This window comes from Esox lucius, chromosome 8 (assembly GCF_011004845.1).
Source record: "Esox lucius isolate fEsoLuc1 chromosome 8, fEsoLuc1.pri, whole genome shotgun sequence".
Lineage (NCBI taxonomy): Eukaryota > Metazoa > Chordata > Actinopteri > Esociformes > Esocidae > Esox > Esox lucius.
Genome location: NC_047576.1, coordinates 30,624,069 through 30,643,417, shown reverse-complemented (window position 1 = coordinate 30,643,417; position 19,349 = coordinate 30,624,069). Strand labels below are relative to the sequence as shown.

The following is a 19,349-nucleotide window of genomic DNA, read 5'->3' as shown; positions in this document are numbered from 1 at the left end:
CTGTTCGTATGTTCACAGAATACATAGCTTACTACTGCATTAGTGAAGGCACAGTAGAGACACATTTTTATAACTAGACTACCTGTACTATAGTTCCCTACTTGGCTAACATTTTAACGTTATCCAGATAACCAAAGGCTGGTGTCGTTAACTATTTCAGATCACCACACTCATCGTGCATTTAGCTCCAGACGTGTCAAAAACAAGACGTGTCACACACAAAAAACGTGTACACAAAATTGCAATTAAATAAATCTAGATACTTTCTAGGAAATACTTACATTTACATCGTATTATAGTCATAGCAGACACGCGAGTCCAGAACGAGTTAGTGCATTAGTCTTCACCAGACGTGCGGGACCAGTACGCAACCCAGTAGTATAGCTATTTAACTCACATAATAGCTATAATCAAAGTCAGTGCTAGAATAATTACGAAAGCAACGTCATAGAAACACGGTTAGTTGTACTCTTTTCCATAAAATCACTGGCTAGCTACTGTAGTGTAGCTTGCTAGCTTCATGAATGAACAACTGTCAAATAGCCTACACCGAACATTTTGTTCGCGTCATCGGTGTCTATGTATTCATTACAAAAAACAATTTCCGTTGTAAAACATTTGTCAGAGTTGGGACAAATTCGGGTAGATCGCTATGTGTTTGTTCTGTTTAATCTAACTCTTACTATTATAAAGTCTGTTGTAAATGTTCGCTAATTAAACGTTTATTTTAGCGCAATGTTGTTGCTTTAACGGAAACAGAAAGTCTGGTGATTCATGGGATGTGAAGTTTGATTATATACGTATTTCACGATGCCGAAATTTAAGAAGTAACTAACAGAGCGGACAAAAGTGAATCCTTTGGATACGATTATTCTTGCTTTATTTCGGGAATTTTGTGTAAAACAGACTTAAGACTATACCTGTGTAGATTAGTATTTTTGCACCAAAACACATTCCAGTTTGGTCCCCCAACCAAACCATAGGCTACACCTTGTAAACATTAATTGTCACTATATTTCTGTTAAATGGATAGTTGCGACAAAATAAGTATTTGCATTTAAAATGACCTTTTTGTAAGTAATACAGAAAATAGGTTAAATAAACCTGCAGCACCAGCTTTACGCAGTTTGCGTAAAGGGAGTAAAGCATAGCCTGCGTATATCCCTGCTGTACTTTAGTAAAATGGCGGAGTTCAAGGAAGCAGACGCCGAACAACTACACCAGGAGGACGTCGATATAAAAGGTTAGAAAACTACAATTATATGTATTTTAATGAAAAATAACGATAACGTTAATTCATAGATAATAAAAGCTGCACCCGGTTTCCTTATACAAAAGCAAATATATATTGAATCGGACTTTTCAACAGCTGAAGTAAATGAGGGCCTCATCACGGAGCTCCACCATGGGACCTAGTTGTAAATAATCTTCATAACTGGAAATAAGATGGTGTGAAAAACGTAGCCATGGCAAATAACTTACATATTTCGAATGGTCATCACATAGTGTTCATTTATCAAATCAGTTTAGATTATTCTCGTTTTAGATTTTTACGTAGCAATGGTCTGGTCACGGAGCTCCGTAACAGGACCGTAGGTCTTGCCGTGCACATCATTTCAAGACATTGTATGCCTTTTCGCAACGACAGTTCACATAGTACGCTATACCGTTCCCACGCTCTCTCCGCGAAAACAGGAACAAATCCTGTCAAGTAAAATATTTGGATGTCTTCCTATTATATATTTTTTAAGACTCATCGGTCCATTGCATTTCTTAGAAACCAAATAACCTTCCTGGCGTAGGGGCTGACAATCATTAACTTGTTTGACTCAATCATTTGAGAATCACAATGAATTACTTCCTAATCCCATTCCCATATCACCTGTTTGATTTGTCTAGTCTGTCCATTAGGACACCTGTTTGATTTGTCTAGTCTGTCCATTAGGACACCTGTTTGATTTGTCTAGTCTGTCCATTAGGTGGGGATGGAGGCTCACACACACTGGACCCAGAGGAGAGCCAGCCAGCAAAAGAGGATGTTTCTTCAGCCAGCAGTACTGTGGTGAAGAGTGAGGCATTGGTGGGAGACAGTGATGCAAAATCATCAATCACAACCAGCGGTAATACAAACTTGAGATTATGTCTAAACTTGGTTCCCTGTATGAGGATACCAGGTACCACACACAGGGTAGACGCTGTAATAATGTGCACAACCTGAATACAAAATTCAATCACACCTTTCAAGGCCAATATAGGCTGAAATAAATCTGGAAGCTGGTCTTTTCAGATGATCAAATCCAGGCTTAATACTGCCCACATGAAAGGTCTCTTTAGTTGAAACGGTGTGGGGCCCTTGTTTTGTCAGACCTTGTTCCTTGGTTCACGGGACCAGTGTTATAGACATTCAATATTGAACGTGCCAGTGTGGTAACCTTTCTACAAGAACACCAAAACGTAATGAAAAAGTACACCGATCAGCCATAACATTATGACCGCTGACAGGTGATGTGAATAACACTAATTATCTCGTTATCATGGCACCTATTAGTGGGTGGGATATATTAGGCAGGAAGTGAACATTCTATCCTCATAGTTGATGTGTTAGAAGTAGGAAAAATGGGCAAGCGTAAGGGTCTAAGCGACATTGACAAGGGCCAAATTGTGATGGCTAGACGACTGGGTCAGAGCATCTCCAAAACTGCAGCCCTTGTAGGGTGTTCCCGTTCTGTAGTGGTCAATACCCATCAAAAGTGGTCCAAGGAAGGTAGAGCAGTGAACCAGCGACAGGGTAATGGGTTGTCATGGCTCACTGATGCATGTGGGGAGCAAAGGCTGGGTTGTGTGGTTCGATCCAACAGACAAGCTACTTTAGCTCAAATTGCTGAAAAAGTGAATGCTGGTACTGATAGAAAGGTAGAACACACAGTGCATTGCAGTTTGTTGCATATGGGTCTGTGTAGACGCATTCCAGTCAGGGTGCCCATGCTGACCCCTGTACCACTGCCGAAAACGCCTACAATGGGCATGTGTGCATCAGAACTGGACCACTGAGCAATGGAAGAATGTGGCCTGTTCTGATTTATCACATTTTCTTTTTCATCACGTGGATGGCTGGGTGCATGTGTGTCTCTTACCTGGAACACATGGCACCAGGATGCACTATGGGAAGAAGTCAAGCTAGCAGAGGCAGTGTGATGCTTTGGGCAATGTTCTGCTGGTTTACCTTGGGTCCGGCCATTCATGTGGATGTTACTTTGACACGTACTACCTACCTAAGAATTGTTGCAGACCATGTGCACAATTTCATGGGAATGGTATTCCCTGATGGCATTGGCCTCTTTCAGCAGGATAATGACCCCTTTCACAAAGCAACAAATGTTCAGGAATGGTTTGAAGAACACAACAACGACTTCAAGGTGTTGACTTGGCCTCCAAATTCACCAGATTTCAATCCAATTGAGCATCTGTGGCAATTACCGTCCATTTGAATATAGAAATCATCCATCTGTGCATAAATACCATCCCTTCCTAATAGATTTACTGGAGTGTGTTCTGAAACCAATATAGGAATTTTTGCCGAGCGTCCACTCGTAGTTAGATTTAATGAAGCAGCCATGGGTTTTAGCTGCGTTTGTCCCGAGAATCCTATTGTCTTAGCATCTGTGCCTGACCTGGGAAGGTGAGAGGCATAATTTGGACTTAAGTAAGTAGCTCCGGTATCTACCATCATTGGTGTGTCCCTGTTATTTATCTAAACCTACAGTATTGGTTCTTTATCAGTTTGAAAAGTTGCTGTTGCAAACTGCCCCTCCCCTATAGAATTCTCTGGGCCTCCTCAGCATTGTTGGTATTGCCCTGCGTATGGATTCACAGGACCCTGGTGGGGCCGGCCTTGAGACTCCTGCCACCTTCCCGGGGTCTGATTGTTACCCTGCCAATTCTGATTATTCCAATGGTCGGGGTTCAAGTTGGGGACCCATGGGTTTGTTGGGCAATTTCTTCTGTTGTGTCCCTCCTGGTAACATCCCCAAAAGACCCCTTGTGGGCCTCCCGGTCCTTTTCGTGTTTGATACTTTATTTTACCTTGCCATTGTTTGGGGGGCTGTGTGTACACATTTACTACTGGTGTTTTGGGACGTGCATATAGAGCCTGTGTCTGCTGTGCTGGGTGTTGACCTCCCTGGAGGGTTGGTGTCATGGTTCCCACCCCAGGAGTGGTCACTGTTGTCACCGGGGCTCTTGTCTTTTTCTTTGTCGTCAGTTCATCCATTGGCAGTTGGGTGAGCATTCTCTAAATGTCTTTCCCCTGCTCAGCCAGTCTTTCTCTAAATGTCTTTCCCCTGCTCAGCCAGTCTTTCTCTAAATGTCTTTCCCTGCTCAGCCAGTCTTTCTCTAAATGTCTTTCCCCTGCTCAGCCAGTCTTTCTCTAAATGTCTTTCCCCTGCTCAGCCAGTCTTTCTCTAAATGTCTTTCCCCTGCTCAGCCAGTCTTTCTCTAAATGTCTTTCCCCTGCTCAGCCAGTCTTTCTCTAAATGTCTTTCGCCTGCTCAGCCAGTCTTTCTCTAAATGTATTTCCCCTGCTCAGCCAGTCTTTCTCTAAATGTATTTCCCCTGCTCAGCCAGTCTTTCTCTAAATGTCTTTCCCCTGCTCAGTCAGTCCTTTTTCATTCTGCCTGTATCTGTCCACAGCATGGACAAAATGGTCACTGAACCCTTTGTGACTTTGACGTTGTCAGTCCCACTTCATTCTCCAGTTGGTTCTTTACTGGAGTTGGCATTGCTTCTACCAGTGCCTTCCCAAACATGTGAGACACTAGTCTGTTTCTGGGTCATATTCATTCTCCATCTTTGCACCTGCTTCTGTAGATATTCAGCAGCGATTTCTGTCCCCCCCAGTGGTGCTCTTTTCAGAACATCAGTATCCACCACGGCTGGGAATTCTTCCCTTAGGGCCTTCCATCTTCTTCCTGTCTGTATGAGTCGAAGGAACGGCCATCTCTAACGGCACTTCCTGTCATCCATGTCATGCCGCCATCTCTCAGCACCGTCACCACTAATGATGCTGATGTCAATTAACTAAAATGGGTTCCATCTTTGCATAATGCCCTGGTGTTTTTAACACATGCGTGCTTCTCAATCTTCCGTTTGTCCTGATGGAGCTGTGGCTCCCTTGCAGTCCTCTGGCTGCTCCTCTCCCTCCTGGCTGTCTGTCATCCTGTAACTCCAGTTCCACCCACTGAGTATGGTCTAGTTTTCGTCTTATTTGCTCTAGCTGTTCCTCGATTTCCTGTATGGCCTGTGAATGTCTCGTTTTTTACAGATAGCTGTCCTGTAGCCGATCCTCCATAATTTGTTTCTCCTTTTGATGCTCCTTTCGTTGGTTGTCCTTCATCTTTTTTTCCCTCTGTTTTCCTGCTTTAGTGTAATCTATCCAATCTAGACATTCTCTGTAGCAATCCACTTGTATCTCAAGTTTCCCCTTCAGTTATTTCATCAGGGGTTTTTCCTTTTCCATCTCAACTTCTCCTTTAATTGTCACTGTCACTGCTGGACATTGCGTCCCTTTGTATGGTGGGGGCTCATCGATCCATTTTGTCTTCTCGGTTGACTTCACCTCATCCTTTTGTTACCTGCACCGTGCTCGGGCCGGGCTAGCCAGCTGACCTTTCCCTTCTTTTAAGAACATCTTAAATATTGGCACATCTAGGTGTGGAATGTCTGACCAGATCCTCTGACCCCCTACCTCAAGCCACAGGACATACACTCACCTAAAGGATTATTAGGAACACCTGTTCAATTTCTCATTAATGCAATTATCTAATCAACCAATCACATGGCAGTTGCTTCAATGCATTTAGGGGTGTGGTCCTGGTCAAGACAATCTCCTGAACTCCAAACTGAATGTCAGAATGGGAAAGAAAGGTGATCTAAGCAATTTTGAACGTGGCATGGTTGTTGGTGCTAGATGGGCCGGTCTGAGTATTTCACAATCTGCTCAGTTACTGGCATTTTCACGCACAACCATTTCTAGGGCTTACAAAGAATGGTGTGAAAAGGGAAAAACATCCAGTATGCGGCAGTCCTGGTGGCGAAAATGCCTGGTTGATGCTAGAGGTCAGAGAAGAATGGGCGGACTGATTCAAGCTGATAGAAGAGCAACTTTGACTGAAATAACCACTCGTTACAACCGAGGTATGCAGCAAAGCATTTGTGAAGCCACAACACGCACAACCTTGAGGCGGATGGGCTACAACAGCAGAAGACCCCACCGGGTACCACTCATCTCCACTACAAATAGGAAAGAGGCTACAATTTGCACGAGCTCACCAAAATTGGACAGTTGAAGACTGGAAGAATGTTGCCTGGTCTGATGAGTCTTGATTTCTGTTGAGACATTCAGATGGTAGAGTCAGAATTTGGCGTAAACATGGATCCATCATGCCTTGTTACCACTGTGCAGGCTGGTGGTGGTGGTGTAATGGTGTGGGGGATGTTTTCTTGGCACACTTTAGGCCCCTTAGTGCCAATTGGGCATCGTTTTAATGCCACGGCCTACCTGAGCATTGTTTCTGACCATGTCCATCCCTTTATGACCACTATGTACCCATCCTCTAATGGCTACTTCCAGCAGGATAATGCACCATGTCACAAAGCTCGAATAATTTCAAATTGGTTTCTTGAACATGACAATGAGTTCACTGTACTGAAATGGCCCCCACAGTCACCAGATCTCAACCCAATAGAGCATCTTTGGGATGTGGTGGAACGGGAGCTTCGTGCCCTGGATGTGCATCCCACAAATCTCCATCAACTGCAAGATGCTATCCTATGAATATGGGCCAACATTTCTAAAGAATGCTTTCAGCACCTTGTTGAATCAATGCCATGTAGAATTAAGGTAGTTCTGAAGGCGAAAGGGGGTCAAACACAGTATTAGTATGGTGTTCCTAATAATCCTTTAGGTGAGTGTATTTTGTCTTTATACATGCAACTTTAACTCTCCATATCTCTTCTCCTGTGTTAAAATCACAAATATAACCTCTCGCTCTGTGTATATTGATACTGAATGGATGGTGATTGTAATGTTATCTCTACTTGTTTGATATGTCCTTGTGAAGAAACTGGGACAGAATTTATGTCTCTGTTCGTGGCACTTCTCATGTTTTATTCTTCTCCTTATTTACATTGACTAGAACCACAACTCCTCATCTGGTTTGCATCTGTCTTACAAGTGGCTCATTTAATTCTGGCCTGGCTGAAGTACAAATCATTTGAACTTCACTTGCCTCTGTGGTGTTGTGGCTTCCTATTAGCTGCCTTGTGTCGTGTAATGGTGCACATTCAGTCCTTGTTCATATAATTGTGTCAGAAACGGATGTATTGCAGTGCATATATTTTCTGGACAAATCTGTCATATAACGTACGTTTCACAAACAACCTTGTGCATGTTGTTTCCCTGATCGTTTCATCGTCCTTAAATTACCAATTTAGAACCATATTTCTTCCTGTGGCCTCTGAAATTTGACTGATTATGGGCACATCTAATCCTGGACAACTGGACCATGAACTGGACCCCGCTCATTTATAAGACGAGACAGCAACTTCTTCCTCTCCTAATAGACTAACAGACACTTTCCCTGTTCTTGCACTCCCTGGTAGACAAACTCCTTTCCCTTTTTATTTACACACTATAAACAAAACTCTCTAGGTACTCTCTTTCACACACAATTTCAGGTACCCCGCCCTACACATGCACATTTCCTTTCACACACATACGCAGACTTTCTCACACATATACAGATGGAGATCTCCTCATTGACTCTCACTTACCAGTTCAGCCATTTCTCAACGCAACAGGCGGTTCGAATGTTATCATTGGATTGAATGGGCGTTATCAGTGGTTATCAGCCTCATCGATATGGGTCAGAAGGGGCCTGCTAGCCTACTGCTAGGCTCAGAAGGCTGTTATCATCCATTCACACAGTTAATTTAGTATTTAGATAATCTAGTACTGACGAAATCATCACAGTTTAAAGGCTCTCATTTTAATGGTCTTACCTGTAGACTTACACTAACCCTAACCTTAACCCATTTTAATGGTCTTACCTGTAGACTTACACTAACCCTAACCTTAACCCATTTTAATGGTCTTACCTGTAGACTTACACTAACCTTAACCCATTTTAATGGTCTTACCTGTAGACTTACCCTAATCCTAACCTTAACCCATTTTAATGGTCTTACCTGTAGACTTACCCTAACCTTAACCCATTTTAATGGTCTTACCTGTAGACTTACCCTAATCCTAACCTTAACCCATTTTAATGGTCTTACCTGTAGACTTACCCTAACCTTAACCCATTTTAATGGTCTTACCTGTAGACTTACCCTAACCCATTTTAATGGTCTTACTTGTATCAGCGACCTGAATTCGTCTGGGATTGGATCTATTTAAGTTGTCCTTCTCGTGTATTTATCCGTGATTAACCATGCAAATGGATGATAACAGCCTTCTGAGCCTACCAGTAGGCGTAGTAGGACCCTTCTGACCCATATCTATGAGGGTGATAACCACTGATAACGCCCATACAATCCAATGATGACATTCGAACCGGGTGAACGCAAAGTCTTTAAGATCCGTTACCTTGCCCAGTGTTAGATTTACATACTCGTGCACTAGCCGGTCCAGCTGTTTTTCAAATATGAAGAACGTTACCGGGAGTATTATTTACATTGTTAACATGCGTATGTTGTATTGGATTCAAAAATTCCATATCCACTAAAACATAGTTTGTTAAATTTGGAGAGACCTTACTTGGAGTCCCGCCACATAATCAAGTGGTCTGAATTACCCAAACTAAAAGCAAATATGCTTATCTCTGTTGTGGCCACCGTTTGTGTAATTCCACTCCTCCTGGGCAGTTAGCCAAGAAATATGCCTCTACCCAAATGTCAGCGGTGCCTTCAATTTATGTAGTGGAAAAACAAGTCCACTCTTTCACAAACAAATGTGCAACAACTCAGGAACTTCTGAATCCAAATAGATTTAAATGAGTCATAGAACAATGACAATCACAAAAGCCAGGCCCTTTTGCAGATATACCCATCGTTCTAAGGTCTGGACCATTACTTTTATACAGTAGCATCTTACATGATATGTTCTGACCATCCCTTTATGTTAATCCCTTGGGTGTATATTACCTTTATTTCACAACCTTTTGGGGTCCGTCCTCCAAACCAATAAATCATCACACTTTGGTGGTTCATGTTCGAGACACTCAAAACCAATAGAGCTGTTAGGTCCATTAACTTTAAGGCACATGATGGTTTGCTGCTGATACTTTCATGATCATTTCAATACAAGATGTATACATTGATGATTATACTGTTTACCATATTGATTATCTGAGTATGTGATTTACATATTGCAATGTTCATGAAGTGTGAGAGTATAATGCATTCTTATAAAAATCCCTTACGACTTTGTGCCAGATACCACAGCATACCTTCTGAGGTCTAGTGGAGTACATGCCTCGACAGGTCAGGGCTGTTTTGGCGGCAAAAGGGGGACTTGCACAATATTAGGCAGGTGGTCATAATGTTATGGCTGATCGGTTTATAGCTGATCTCATCTCCAAATTTACATTTAGGATACTGTATTACAATGATTCTGTGGGCAAAAGTCCAGACAGTAATTTATCCAAATAAAGATGATCCGTCAGTCAGTTTCTAGCTAAGTTTGCTTTTTCTTCATTTAGACAATCTCCTTATAAAAGAGCCCAGACTTGTTAAAGGCATACAACGTGAAATAACAATCTTGCGACAATTTCACTTAAGAGTCACTCATTAGTAGGCATATGTTACATTTATCGTCCAGACCAAGACTGTGCTATCTCTGACAGACTCTACTCCCTAGCACACAGAGAACATGCTGTAATAAAACAGAGACAATACCTTTAGCCTCCTAGAGAGGTACTGCAACCTTAAAGCACGTACTATTAGACACTGATCCCAAGGAATTAAAGAAGAATAACATAGTGGATATTCATTTGTAAGGTTGTAAACAGGATATAGTGTATTTCCCGCACCCCAGCCAAAGGCAGCCTACCCAAAGATGCCAGAGCTGCATCTCGTTAGGACAATGGAATGCATACTCATCCAGTTGAGATAGGCAGCCTTTGTCGTAGAAAAATCCCTCAAAAAAGATATCGCTCAGACTCCGAAGCTTGTGAGTTCAAAATATACTTTATTTACGAAGTAATAAGCCAAGTAAGTCGGCGGAGCAACTGCTCGTCTCGCACTATAAGATCTCTCTTTATATTGTTCCATTCTTATCACAACATATTCTTTGAACTCAATCATTTTGTTTTCGGAGCTCAGGAAAAAATCAAAATTACACAGCGTAATGCAACCTTACTGAGATTCTCACTCCCCGAAGAGATATAGTGGATTCATAAACCCCTTTAGGAGAGTCAAGTGAAGGCCACAGGTCGTTATGCCCTCCATGAGATAAAAACACCATTCACTCATTGTACAGACTATGACAGTAGCAGACATGACAGGAAGCGCCTGTTGTCCTTCACATATATGCATAGAAATCCAAACTGTGTATATTGTTGTTCATCAGCCTATCTTGTTATTCAACCAAATGTGAAGTATTTGTCCCTTTTCTGATTTCATTACTGCATATTTGTCCCATTGAATAGTTTCAGATCTTCATACAAAATATACGACGAAGATTCAGTTGATCATTGGATTCATTTGGAGCAGACACACCTAGGCTAGATTACTGCAAACCCTGTTGAGTCTAAACATGACATATAGAACCTCACCATCAATGTGAAGTAGGTTGCAAGGTCTCAACAAGCAACACAACATGCAGCGATCCAAAGAAATTCCGGTAGAGATAAGAAACAAGTTGTTGGGAAATATCAGTCTGGAAAGGGGTAATTACTAATACATTTTTAAGGCTCTGGGACCCCAGCGAACCACAATCAGAGCCATTGTTTACCTAGGTTCTTTAAGTTTATATTGCATGTTGTATGAAAATGTGAAAATATGCAATAATAAAATAAATCAGGAAGGGGGCACACATTTTCACCGCACTTTGTGTGCCACTCATATACTGGTCACAGGGCATACAACTTCCTTTAGTCCTCAATGGGAAAGTAGTAAAGGAAAAAAATCCAATACAATCTTAACATTACCATAGCACAGCTGCATTTAGGTACAAAGTCACTTTAGGGGCCAGAAGTGAATTCAGTACGCAAAGGTTGCTAACAACGCATCTAGATTGCCCAGACATTTAATGTGGGCTGGAACCAGGAGCGAAGCAGTTGTGTAGCTGAGAAGATGCACAGACTTTAAGTGTTCAAATGTAGCTGCACATAGTGCATCCAGGTCCCCATCCCAAGCATAAGTCAACACGCAACCTACAGAGGCCCTGGGGTTGCTGCGCTAATGTCTAGGTGAGAGGCAGAAATCGCAGTGACGTAAGCTTTAACTGTGAAAAATGACTGGCCCTGCTCGAAGAGCCCTGGTATGAACATCAGAATGTCCACAGCTTAGCTCTGTGATGGGACAATTCACCTGTCTCAGCACCAGAATTCCAAAGCTGAGCTGTGATTTTCATTACCTGGAAGGTGTGTCTTCCAGGTTTCCTCAAACATGTATGTTGTTGTTGTAACACTTTTTGTTTAACTTCATTTTTCAGACCGACATATATCAATCCAGACCAAACTCGAGGGCCTGGAAGGGCTGACTGATCTAAATGGAGGCAAGATTATAATAAATGAAGTAAAAATTATCAAATAATTATACTAAATATTAACTGTTCTCCTAAATATTTAAAGTTCTCTATCTCTGTTTTCCACAGCTGGGAGGAAGGCCTGTCCACTTTGCCCTGAGGAGAAGTTTAAGGCCTGCTACAGCCACAAGCTTCGACGCCACCTCCAGAACCTCCACTGGAAGGTGTATGCAGAGTTTGAAGGTAAATACATTATGTAGTGTTACAGTGCAGAACTCTCTCTGCAGTATGCACACATACTTTGATCCTACATGCTCAGTCTCTACCACAAGTAGAGGGATTAGTTGACTCAGCTCTATGTAGGTGGTAACATGTTTTTGGAGAATGAAACGATACAGTACCCACCAAGTCCTATCTGAATGGTAATACACAGAGCTGTGTGAGCAGAACTGCTTTAGGAATGTGAGTGTTGCGTAACCTGTAAAGATTTACGCCTTCTACTCTTTAAAATCAAGCACTTGCTTTGCTAAACTAGATTTGATTATGCACACTGCAGAGACACTATTTATTACTACTTGTGTTGTTGGCTGTATTATTTAGATGTGTGTATCTCTAACGGCTGGCTGCAGTAAAGTTATCAGAAGGTTTTCAATAGATATGGCATCGCATTAACTTACCGCATGTGGTCTGATGATTAACTAACCTCTGATCATCACAGGTCAGAGAATGTGCATTTGTCACCTTCCCTGCAGGCAATTGAAGCCCAGCCCCAATGGCGACCAAGTTAGTCTTTAAATCACTTGAAATCAAGCCATGAATTCAACCTGATTAGCGATGATGCGCAACGCTCAGAAATGCTGTTGTCATTCAGGCACCGGGCAGGCTGGGGGCCCATTACCACTGTGTGGTATGTTCTGTGACCATCGCTCGCAAGACAGACATGATCAGTCACCTGAAACGCCATGTTAACAAGGGCGAGACGGAGGCCAGCTACTTGGGCAGCTCTGACGTGTCCTTTGAAGAGCCAGGTGAGGTCTCGCCAACCCAAACAGAACTCTTACATTCAAGGTCAGAGATTTAAATGGGATTCTGGCTGCCGGACTCATCCTCTCCTTGTTTTATGGCCTCTTTCTGTCTCTTTCTCTGTGCTGACAGCTCCGTCCGGACTGGCCTTTGAGATCATGAAAGAGCTGGGGACCAACGTTCAACTCATGCCCAACCACACAACCCCACAGAAAACTGACACCTACTTCAACCGCAAGATGAAAACCAACAGGTTAGAGACTATAACCCTCCGTGACGATGCAGACATGTTGACTTGGTTTCTTCAGTGATTTTACTGAGGGTAAAGACGACGTAACCCCGTTCTCTGTTTGTGGATGCATTGACCTTTGTGTGACGTCGCCTGTGTTTTTACAGACAGCTTGTATTCTGTTCCCTGGCGGTCCTGGCTGAGGAGCGCAACCCGTTGGACTGTCTGGATGCATTTGGGGCCACGGGCATCATGGGGCTCCAGTGGGCCAAACACCTGCGAAACGCCGTCAAGGTGACCATAACGGATGTCAACGAGGCTTGTGTCAAGATGATCCGTGAGAACTGCCAGCTCAACCACATCCGGGTGGAGGGTTCGCGGGGGTCCTCACGTGTCCCCGACGGGGGGGCGGGGGGGGGCGTGGATGGGATGACCATTGCAGCTGTGGAGGTGGCCAAGATGGACGCCAACGTCATCATGCACCTGAGGCCTTTCGACTACATGTAAGTAACTGAAACATTCAGCTCACATTTAAAGGAATGTAGCTATGTAATAGCCCTGTGCCAGGAGAAGCCTTTGCGCTCTCTTTACCTTCTAACTTATATGATTTCGATTGCCTCTCTCACTCAAAAAATTTAAGAATCCCAAAGTTTTGTCATGCTTTTTACAATAGGCCAATAAATATAATAGTTGCAGAAATGCTTTAGTTTATCCATCGCAGCCTAACACAACCAAATTGTTGACCATGGTGACATCCACAGTCATCTGGACCCGTTCGGCACGGCGGTCAACTATCTGGACTCAGCATTCCGGAACGTTCGTAACCTAGGCATCATCTCCGTGACATCGACGGACACCAGCTCGCTCTACTCCAAGTCCCTCAACGTCACGCTGCGCCATTACGGCTCAAACATAGTGCGCACGGAGTACTACAAGGAGCTGGCGGCCCGTATGGTGTTGGCTACTGTCGCCCGGTAGGTGGAAATATGTCGGGTTTACCACAGAATGGGTGTTTGTGTTTGAAGATGCGTTAATTTTTGCATTGTGTTCGTCATCGTTTAACTACGTTAATTTCTTTAAGCTGGCTTAAAGCGTTAACTAGTGTTTCCTGTGTCCCGTTTCACGCGTGTTATGTTCTCGCAGGTCCGCAGCACGCTGCAATAAGGGCATCGAGGTGTTGCTGGCCGTCGCCTTGGAACACTTCGTCCTTGTGGTGGTTCGGGTCCTCAGGGGTCCGACCCAGGCGGACGAGTCAGCCAAGAGAATCAGACAGCTGATCCACTGCCAGTGGTGCGAGGAGAGGGTGTTCCTCAAGCAGGGGAGCATGGTGGAGGGTGAGTGGGCTGTGGAGTGGGCTGTGGAGACTCTATAGGAATAAGGTGGGAGCTTAGTCGGTGTCTGAGCAAGAACCTGGTTAGGTAAAATGATGTGGGTAATGTCCAGATTTGGAGAGTAAGTCCGTAAATTAGTCAAATGTTTGGTCGAAATGCCATATACTTTGTGTATCATACATACGACAAATTAAACTAGATGTTTCTTATTGGGTAGTGGAAAACCATGTCACTATGGAGCTATAATGGTCACTTTTCTCCTATAGAAAACCTGTACAGACAACTGCCGTGTCACTGCCACGGGAGCATGCCTGGCAAAACAGCCGTGGAACTGGGGCCGCTATGGTACACCGTTTTGTCATTTTCTAAATATCGGGCATTTGACAATGGTGTCTGAGTTTCAGACAGTGGAATCTTCCTGAGAAGCCTCGTTTTTGACTAAACCCTCTGCCCCCCCCTCCCCCCCAGGTCTGGTCCTCTGTTTAACACAGGCTTCCTGAGGAGAATGCTCTTCGCAGCCGTTCAGCACAGTATGGACGACATCCAGCCGCTGGTGAAGACTCTTATTTGTGAGTCTGAATGCACCACCCTAAAGTCCTCTGTTCATGGGACTGCTGCACTCACTAACCAAGGTAGGTTTCACCGTTGGCGTGCATCTCCACATGGGTACGTGTTTGGAGAAGGTGTTCTGTTGACCTAATGTACGTCTCCTCTTTCTCTTCAGTAGAATGTGGGGTAGTCATCAAGGTACAGAAGGTGGATGAGTGCAACACCTCTGACCATTCAGGTAAGACCACCCACACTTCTTTAGTCTTTTTTTGCCCTGTGTAGCTCAGTCAGTAAGAGCGTAGTGTTTGCAATGTCGGGCATGTGAATTGATTCCCACTGTGGTAATTAGATCTGGATGAGGGTGTGTGCTAAATGAGGGAGTTTTACCTGTCTGCCCCCCCAAAAAATTGGATGTGATGTTGATTTTTTTGAAAATTCAATATATTGTAATAATGTTATTTTGTATATTGTAGTAATGTTATCACATTGTAACCCAGGAAAGAGGAAGACAGGAGATGAGCCAGGTAACGTGATGAAGAAGCTGAAATCAGATGCCTCTCTGGAGCACCCAGCTTTCTACTACAGTATACACCGACATAGCATCCGAGGCATGAATATGCCAAAGTAAGTCACTTCTAACAAAAACACTTATTTATTTATTATAACTACCTAGAGTATGAACAAACACATTTTTTTGCTTTCTTTTTTAAGAAGCCTTCCCCAATTTTTTCACTGTAGATCTCAAATATCACAAATTATGTTTTTAGATCTGGGATCCATCATTTTTATAATAAAAAAGCAGTCACCCTACTGGTGTTTTGGTAACAAGGATGGTCTTGAGAAATGTAACTACCCTCAAATTCATTGACTGAGGAATGAAAGCACGGGCTGGCCAGCCAATACATATAAACAATAGTTTTAACCATGTTTTGAGGCTGGATATTGTTTAGTAAATTTTGGATACTTATGGAAAACCATACCATACCATCTTCTTCCGCTTATCTGGGGCCGGGTCGCGGGGGCAGCAGTCTAAGCAGGGATGCCCAGACTTCCCTCTCCCCAGACACTTCCTCTAGCTCTTCCGGGGGGACACCGAGGCGTTCCCAGGCCAGCCGGGAGACATAGTCCCTCCAGCGTGTCCTAGGTCTTCCCCGGGGTCTCCTCCCGGTGGGACGGGACCGGAACACCTTCCCAGGAAGGCGTTCCGGAGGCATCCGAAAAGATGCCCAAGCCACCTCAGCTGACCCCTCTCGATGTGGAGGAGCAGCGGCTCTACTCTGAGCTCCTCCCGGGTGACCGAGCTTCTCACCCTATCTCTAAGGGATCGCCCGGCCACCCTGCGGAGAAAGCTCATTTCGGCCGCCTGTATCCGGAATCTTGTCCTTTCGGTCATGACCCAAAGCTCATGACCATAGGTGAGAGTAGGAACGTAGATTGACTGGTAAATCGAGAGCTTCGCCTTGCGGCTCAGCTCTTTCTTCACCACGACAGACCGATACATCGACCGCATTACTGCAGAAGCTGCACCGATCCGTCTGTCAATCTCCCGTTCCATCCTTCCCTCACTCGTGAACAAGACCCCTAGATACTTAAACTCCTCCACTTGAGGCAGGCACTCTCCACCAACCTGAAGTGGGCAAGCCACCCTTTTCCGACTGAGGACCATGGCCTCGGATTTGGAGTTACTGATTTTCATCCCCACCGCTTCACACTCGGCTGCAAACCGTCCCAGCGCATGCTGAAGGTCCTGGTTAGAAGGGGTCAACACGACAACATCATCTGCAAAGAGCAGAGACGAAATCGTGTGGTCCCCAAACCTTGAGAGAGGATGGACTCTTATGGAAAACAATTGTAGAATTAAGCTCATGAGTCATTAATAATTATATTCTTTGTATATTAATGGGTATATATCATTACCTACTTAGCAACTTAAAAAAAAGGCTTTAATTATGTTTAATTATATTTTTTATAATATTATAATTTAGTTGATACAATATATTGCACTTGAAAATGTTACCAGTCCTGTTAAATTTCCTCCTCTCCATTGGTCTCTTTGAAGGTTGAATAAATTCTTGCAGTACCTGACAGAGGCAGGTTTCAGAGTGAGCCGGACCCACTTTGACCCGACAGGGGTGCGAACCGACGCTACGCTGGACCAGTTCAAGGCTGTGCTCACAAAATACAGCGTGCCTACTTACACCAATAGTTCAGCAACTCAAAACCCAGAGGAGACGCTACGGGTCGTGGAGTAACTCAGCCCTATGGAGAACCAAAGTCAAAACACATCTCTCTGTCTCCAGTTCGCTACCATTAACTAGGGCCCATATTTATGTAGAGTGGCATTCACTCTCTAAGTAGGGACAATGGTTCTAAAGAGTAGCACACTCTATAGTGGTTTAAATGTTCCACCTTGTTTTCCTATATTCCAGTATTCCTGACTTGTAAGCTTTTTAGAAATGTTCTCTTAGAAAAGAATGTATATACAGTATTATTGCAATACAAATATACTCTCCTTTTTTTAATAGAACATTTTTGATGTTGATAGCTGTCACGTCTCCCTCCGGGCTGCCTCTCCTGTTCCGGGGCAGCTCCGGCGCTCGACGTCACCGGCTTTCTAGCTGCCACCGTTCCCCTGGTCCTGTATTCCGGTTTCTCAGCACCACACAACATTGTCTTGAATGCACCATGGACTGTCCTGTCCAGTGGCGTAAATAAAGGTGGGCTGGACGTGCAGTTGCACCCGGCCTGCCGTGGGGGTCGTGCTCGGCCTCTCTCAAACAAATATTTTGTATTTTAATTTGATATTGTTTGTTTCTATGCTCTTGTCCCAGTCAGACATGATCCTCATGTCCCATCATTACTAAGTGTAGATCTGTTCCCTCTGCTCCCTTATTCCTTTTGCGTTATTGTTTGTTACGTGTGTACTTTGTATGCTGTTGTGACAGTACCTTTATTCCAGGCACTGACCTGTTTCTTGTGTGGTTTTATTCACATAAGACCTCCCTCTGTAACTGACCTCACTGTTCGCAAGTGACTACTTTATTAAAAAACCTGTGCTCCGCCTCCTGTGCCTGGCTCCCTCCTTTCACCATGCTAAACTAGCCAAACTGAGCCGACAGTGAGCGTACATGTATTCTGCCTGCTGACTGATATTTAATATTCTTGTGAATTCATTTACAAGTTATGTTGAATTCTTATAGGTAAAAGACACACATTTTTTTTTTTGTAGAATATTTTAATAATAAAATAATTTTGCAAATATTTCAAGTCCTGAAGCCTCATTGTGTGAACTATATTGTTTGGTCCTCCTTGTGAATGCTGTAGTTTTAGACTTACAGAGGAGAGGACTAGTTCTGACATGTTTTGACACTACTACAGGAGCTGCCCCAGGATATATGGACTTTCTCAGACTTCAGATCACAGTCAAAGTTTTAATGGTTGCATGAACATTATAACATTGTTAGTGTCCATTTCTCTTGAGTGAATGTCCTTTTGGCCGGTCAGGACACTTGTGGCCTTTGTCTGAATTATTTGCATGCTGGGCCCCCCAAATTATCTCACAGGGTCCTAGATATTAGGGCCCCTATAACTGTATTTGCAGTGTTTCCAGGGTCACGCCAAGGTTCTCCGTATTCTGGGAGGGGGAGACCGTGGGATTGTCGACCATGATGGACACGTCTTGGAATGGAAAGGGGGTTAATCTTCTACAGATGGGGGAGAAAAGTAGTAGCATCATGGCAATTATAGGAGAAACCATGTGAGGGTATGACAGAGCCCAGTGACTTGGTGTAAAGAAAGCAAAGGAAAGGGCCTAGAACTGAGCAGTGGGGGACACCTGTAGTGAGAGCTAAATGGAAGCCAATCTTCAAACTGGCTTTCATCAACAGTGTCACCTTAAGATGCTCTTCCTGGAGAGCATGGAGAAGAGGATCTGATGGTTGTGAAAAGAAGTGTATAGATCTAGGAGGATGAGAAGGGATCATATACAGTTGTGCTCAAAAGTTTGCACACCCTTGGAGAATTGGTAATATACACTGCATGCACAATTATTAGGCAAGTGAGTATACTGATCGTATCATTATTTCTATGCACATTTTCCAACTCCAAACCATATAAACTTGAATGCTCATTGGATTGAATCATTTTCAAGTGATCACATGTATCCAGTGAATAACACCTAATATCAAGGTGTGCATCATTATTAAGCAACTTCATGACCTCAGGTAAAGTGGGCCAAAAAAGAGATTTAACTGACACTGAAAAGTCAAACATTTTAAAATGCAGCTAAACTATTGAGGCGTGGCCACCAGACACTCATACGTTGTGTTGTGAATAGTCAACTGGGTTGCAAAAAACACGTGGAGAAGAAAAGAAGCAAATTAACTGCAAAAGAATAATTAAACGTGAAGCTACCAGGAACCCATTATCCTCCAGTGCCACCATATTCCAGAACTGCAACCTACCTGGTGTG

The 19,349-nt window shown here is 43.6% G+C and overlaps 2 protein-coding genes across 6 annotated transcripts in view; one reads left to right on the top strand and one right to left on the bottom strand.

Moving 5' to 3' along the window:
• The window catches only part of swt1 (SWT1 RNA endoribonuclease homolog), a 34,787-nt gene extending 33,182 nt beyond the window's left edge, over positions 1-1,605 (bottom strand). The window contains exon 1 of one of the 3 annotated variants that reach the window (XM_010872491.4): positions 1,483-1,605. The gene's annotated coding sequence lies outside the window, so the exon portion shown is untranslated. Of the gene's footprint in view, positions 1-281; positions 370-920; positions 1,169-1,482 lie in introns of those variants that run through there. The other 2 variants (XM_010872492.4, XM_010872490.4) reach the window with 2 other exon arrangements.
• On the top strand, positions 370-18,086 carry trmt1l (tRNA methyltransferase 1-like). 3 transcript variants are annotated; one of them, XM_010872486.3, is made up of 16 exons: positions 370-458; positions 1,179-1,243; positions 1,980-2,120; positions 11,714-11,776; positions 11,876-11,989; positions 12,465-12,529; positions 12,618-12,774; positions 12,902-13,022; positions 13,166-13,501; positions 13,760-13,972; positions 14,142-14,332; positions 14,596-14,674; positions 14,798-14,961; positions 15,057-15,116; positions 15,376-15,502; positions 16,938-18,086. In XM_010872486.3, the coding sequence occupies exons 2-16, from the start codon at positions 1,183-1,185 to the stop codon at positions 17,128-17,130; spliced, it is 2,085 nt and encodes a 694-aa protein (XP_010870788.1). In that variant the 5' UTR covers positions 370-458; positions 1,179-1,182; the 3' UTR covers positions 17,131-18,086. The 3 variants fall into 3 exon arrangements, with proteins under 3 accessions (XP_010870788.1, XP_010870791.1, XP_010870789.1); XM_010872489.3 differs by having other exon boundaries at positions 15,054-15,116; XM_010872487.3 differs by lacking the exon at positions 370-458 and adding an exon at positions 622-642 and having other exon boundaries at positions 15,054-15,116.
• Positions 18,087-19,349: the final 1,263 nt, after the last annotated feature.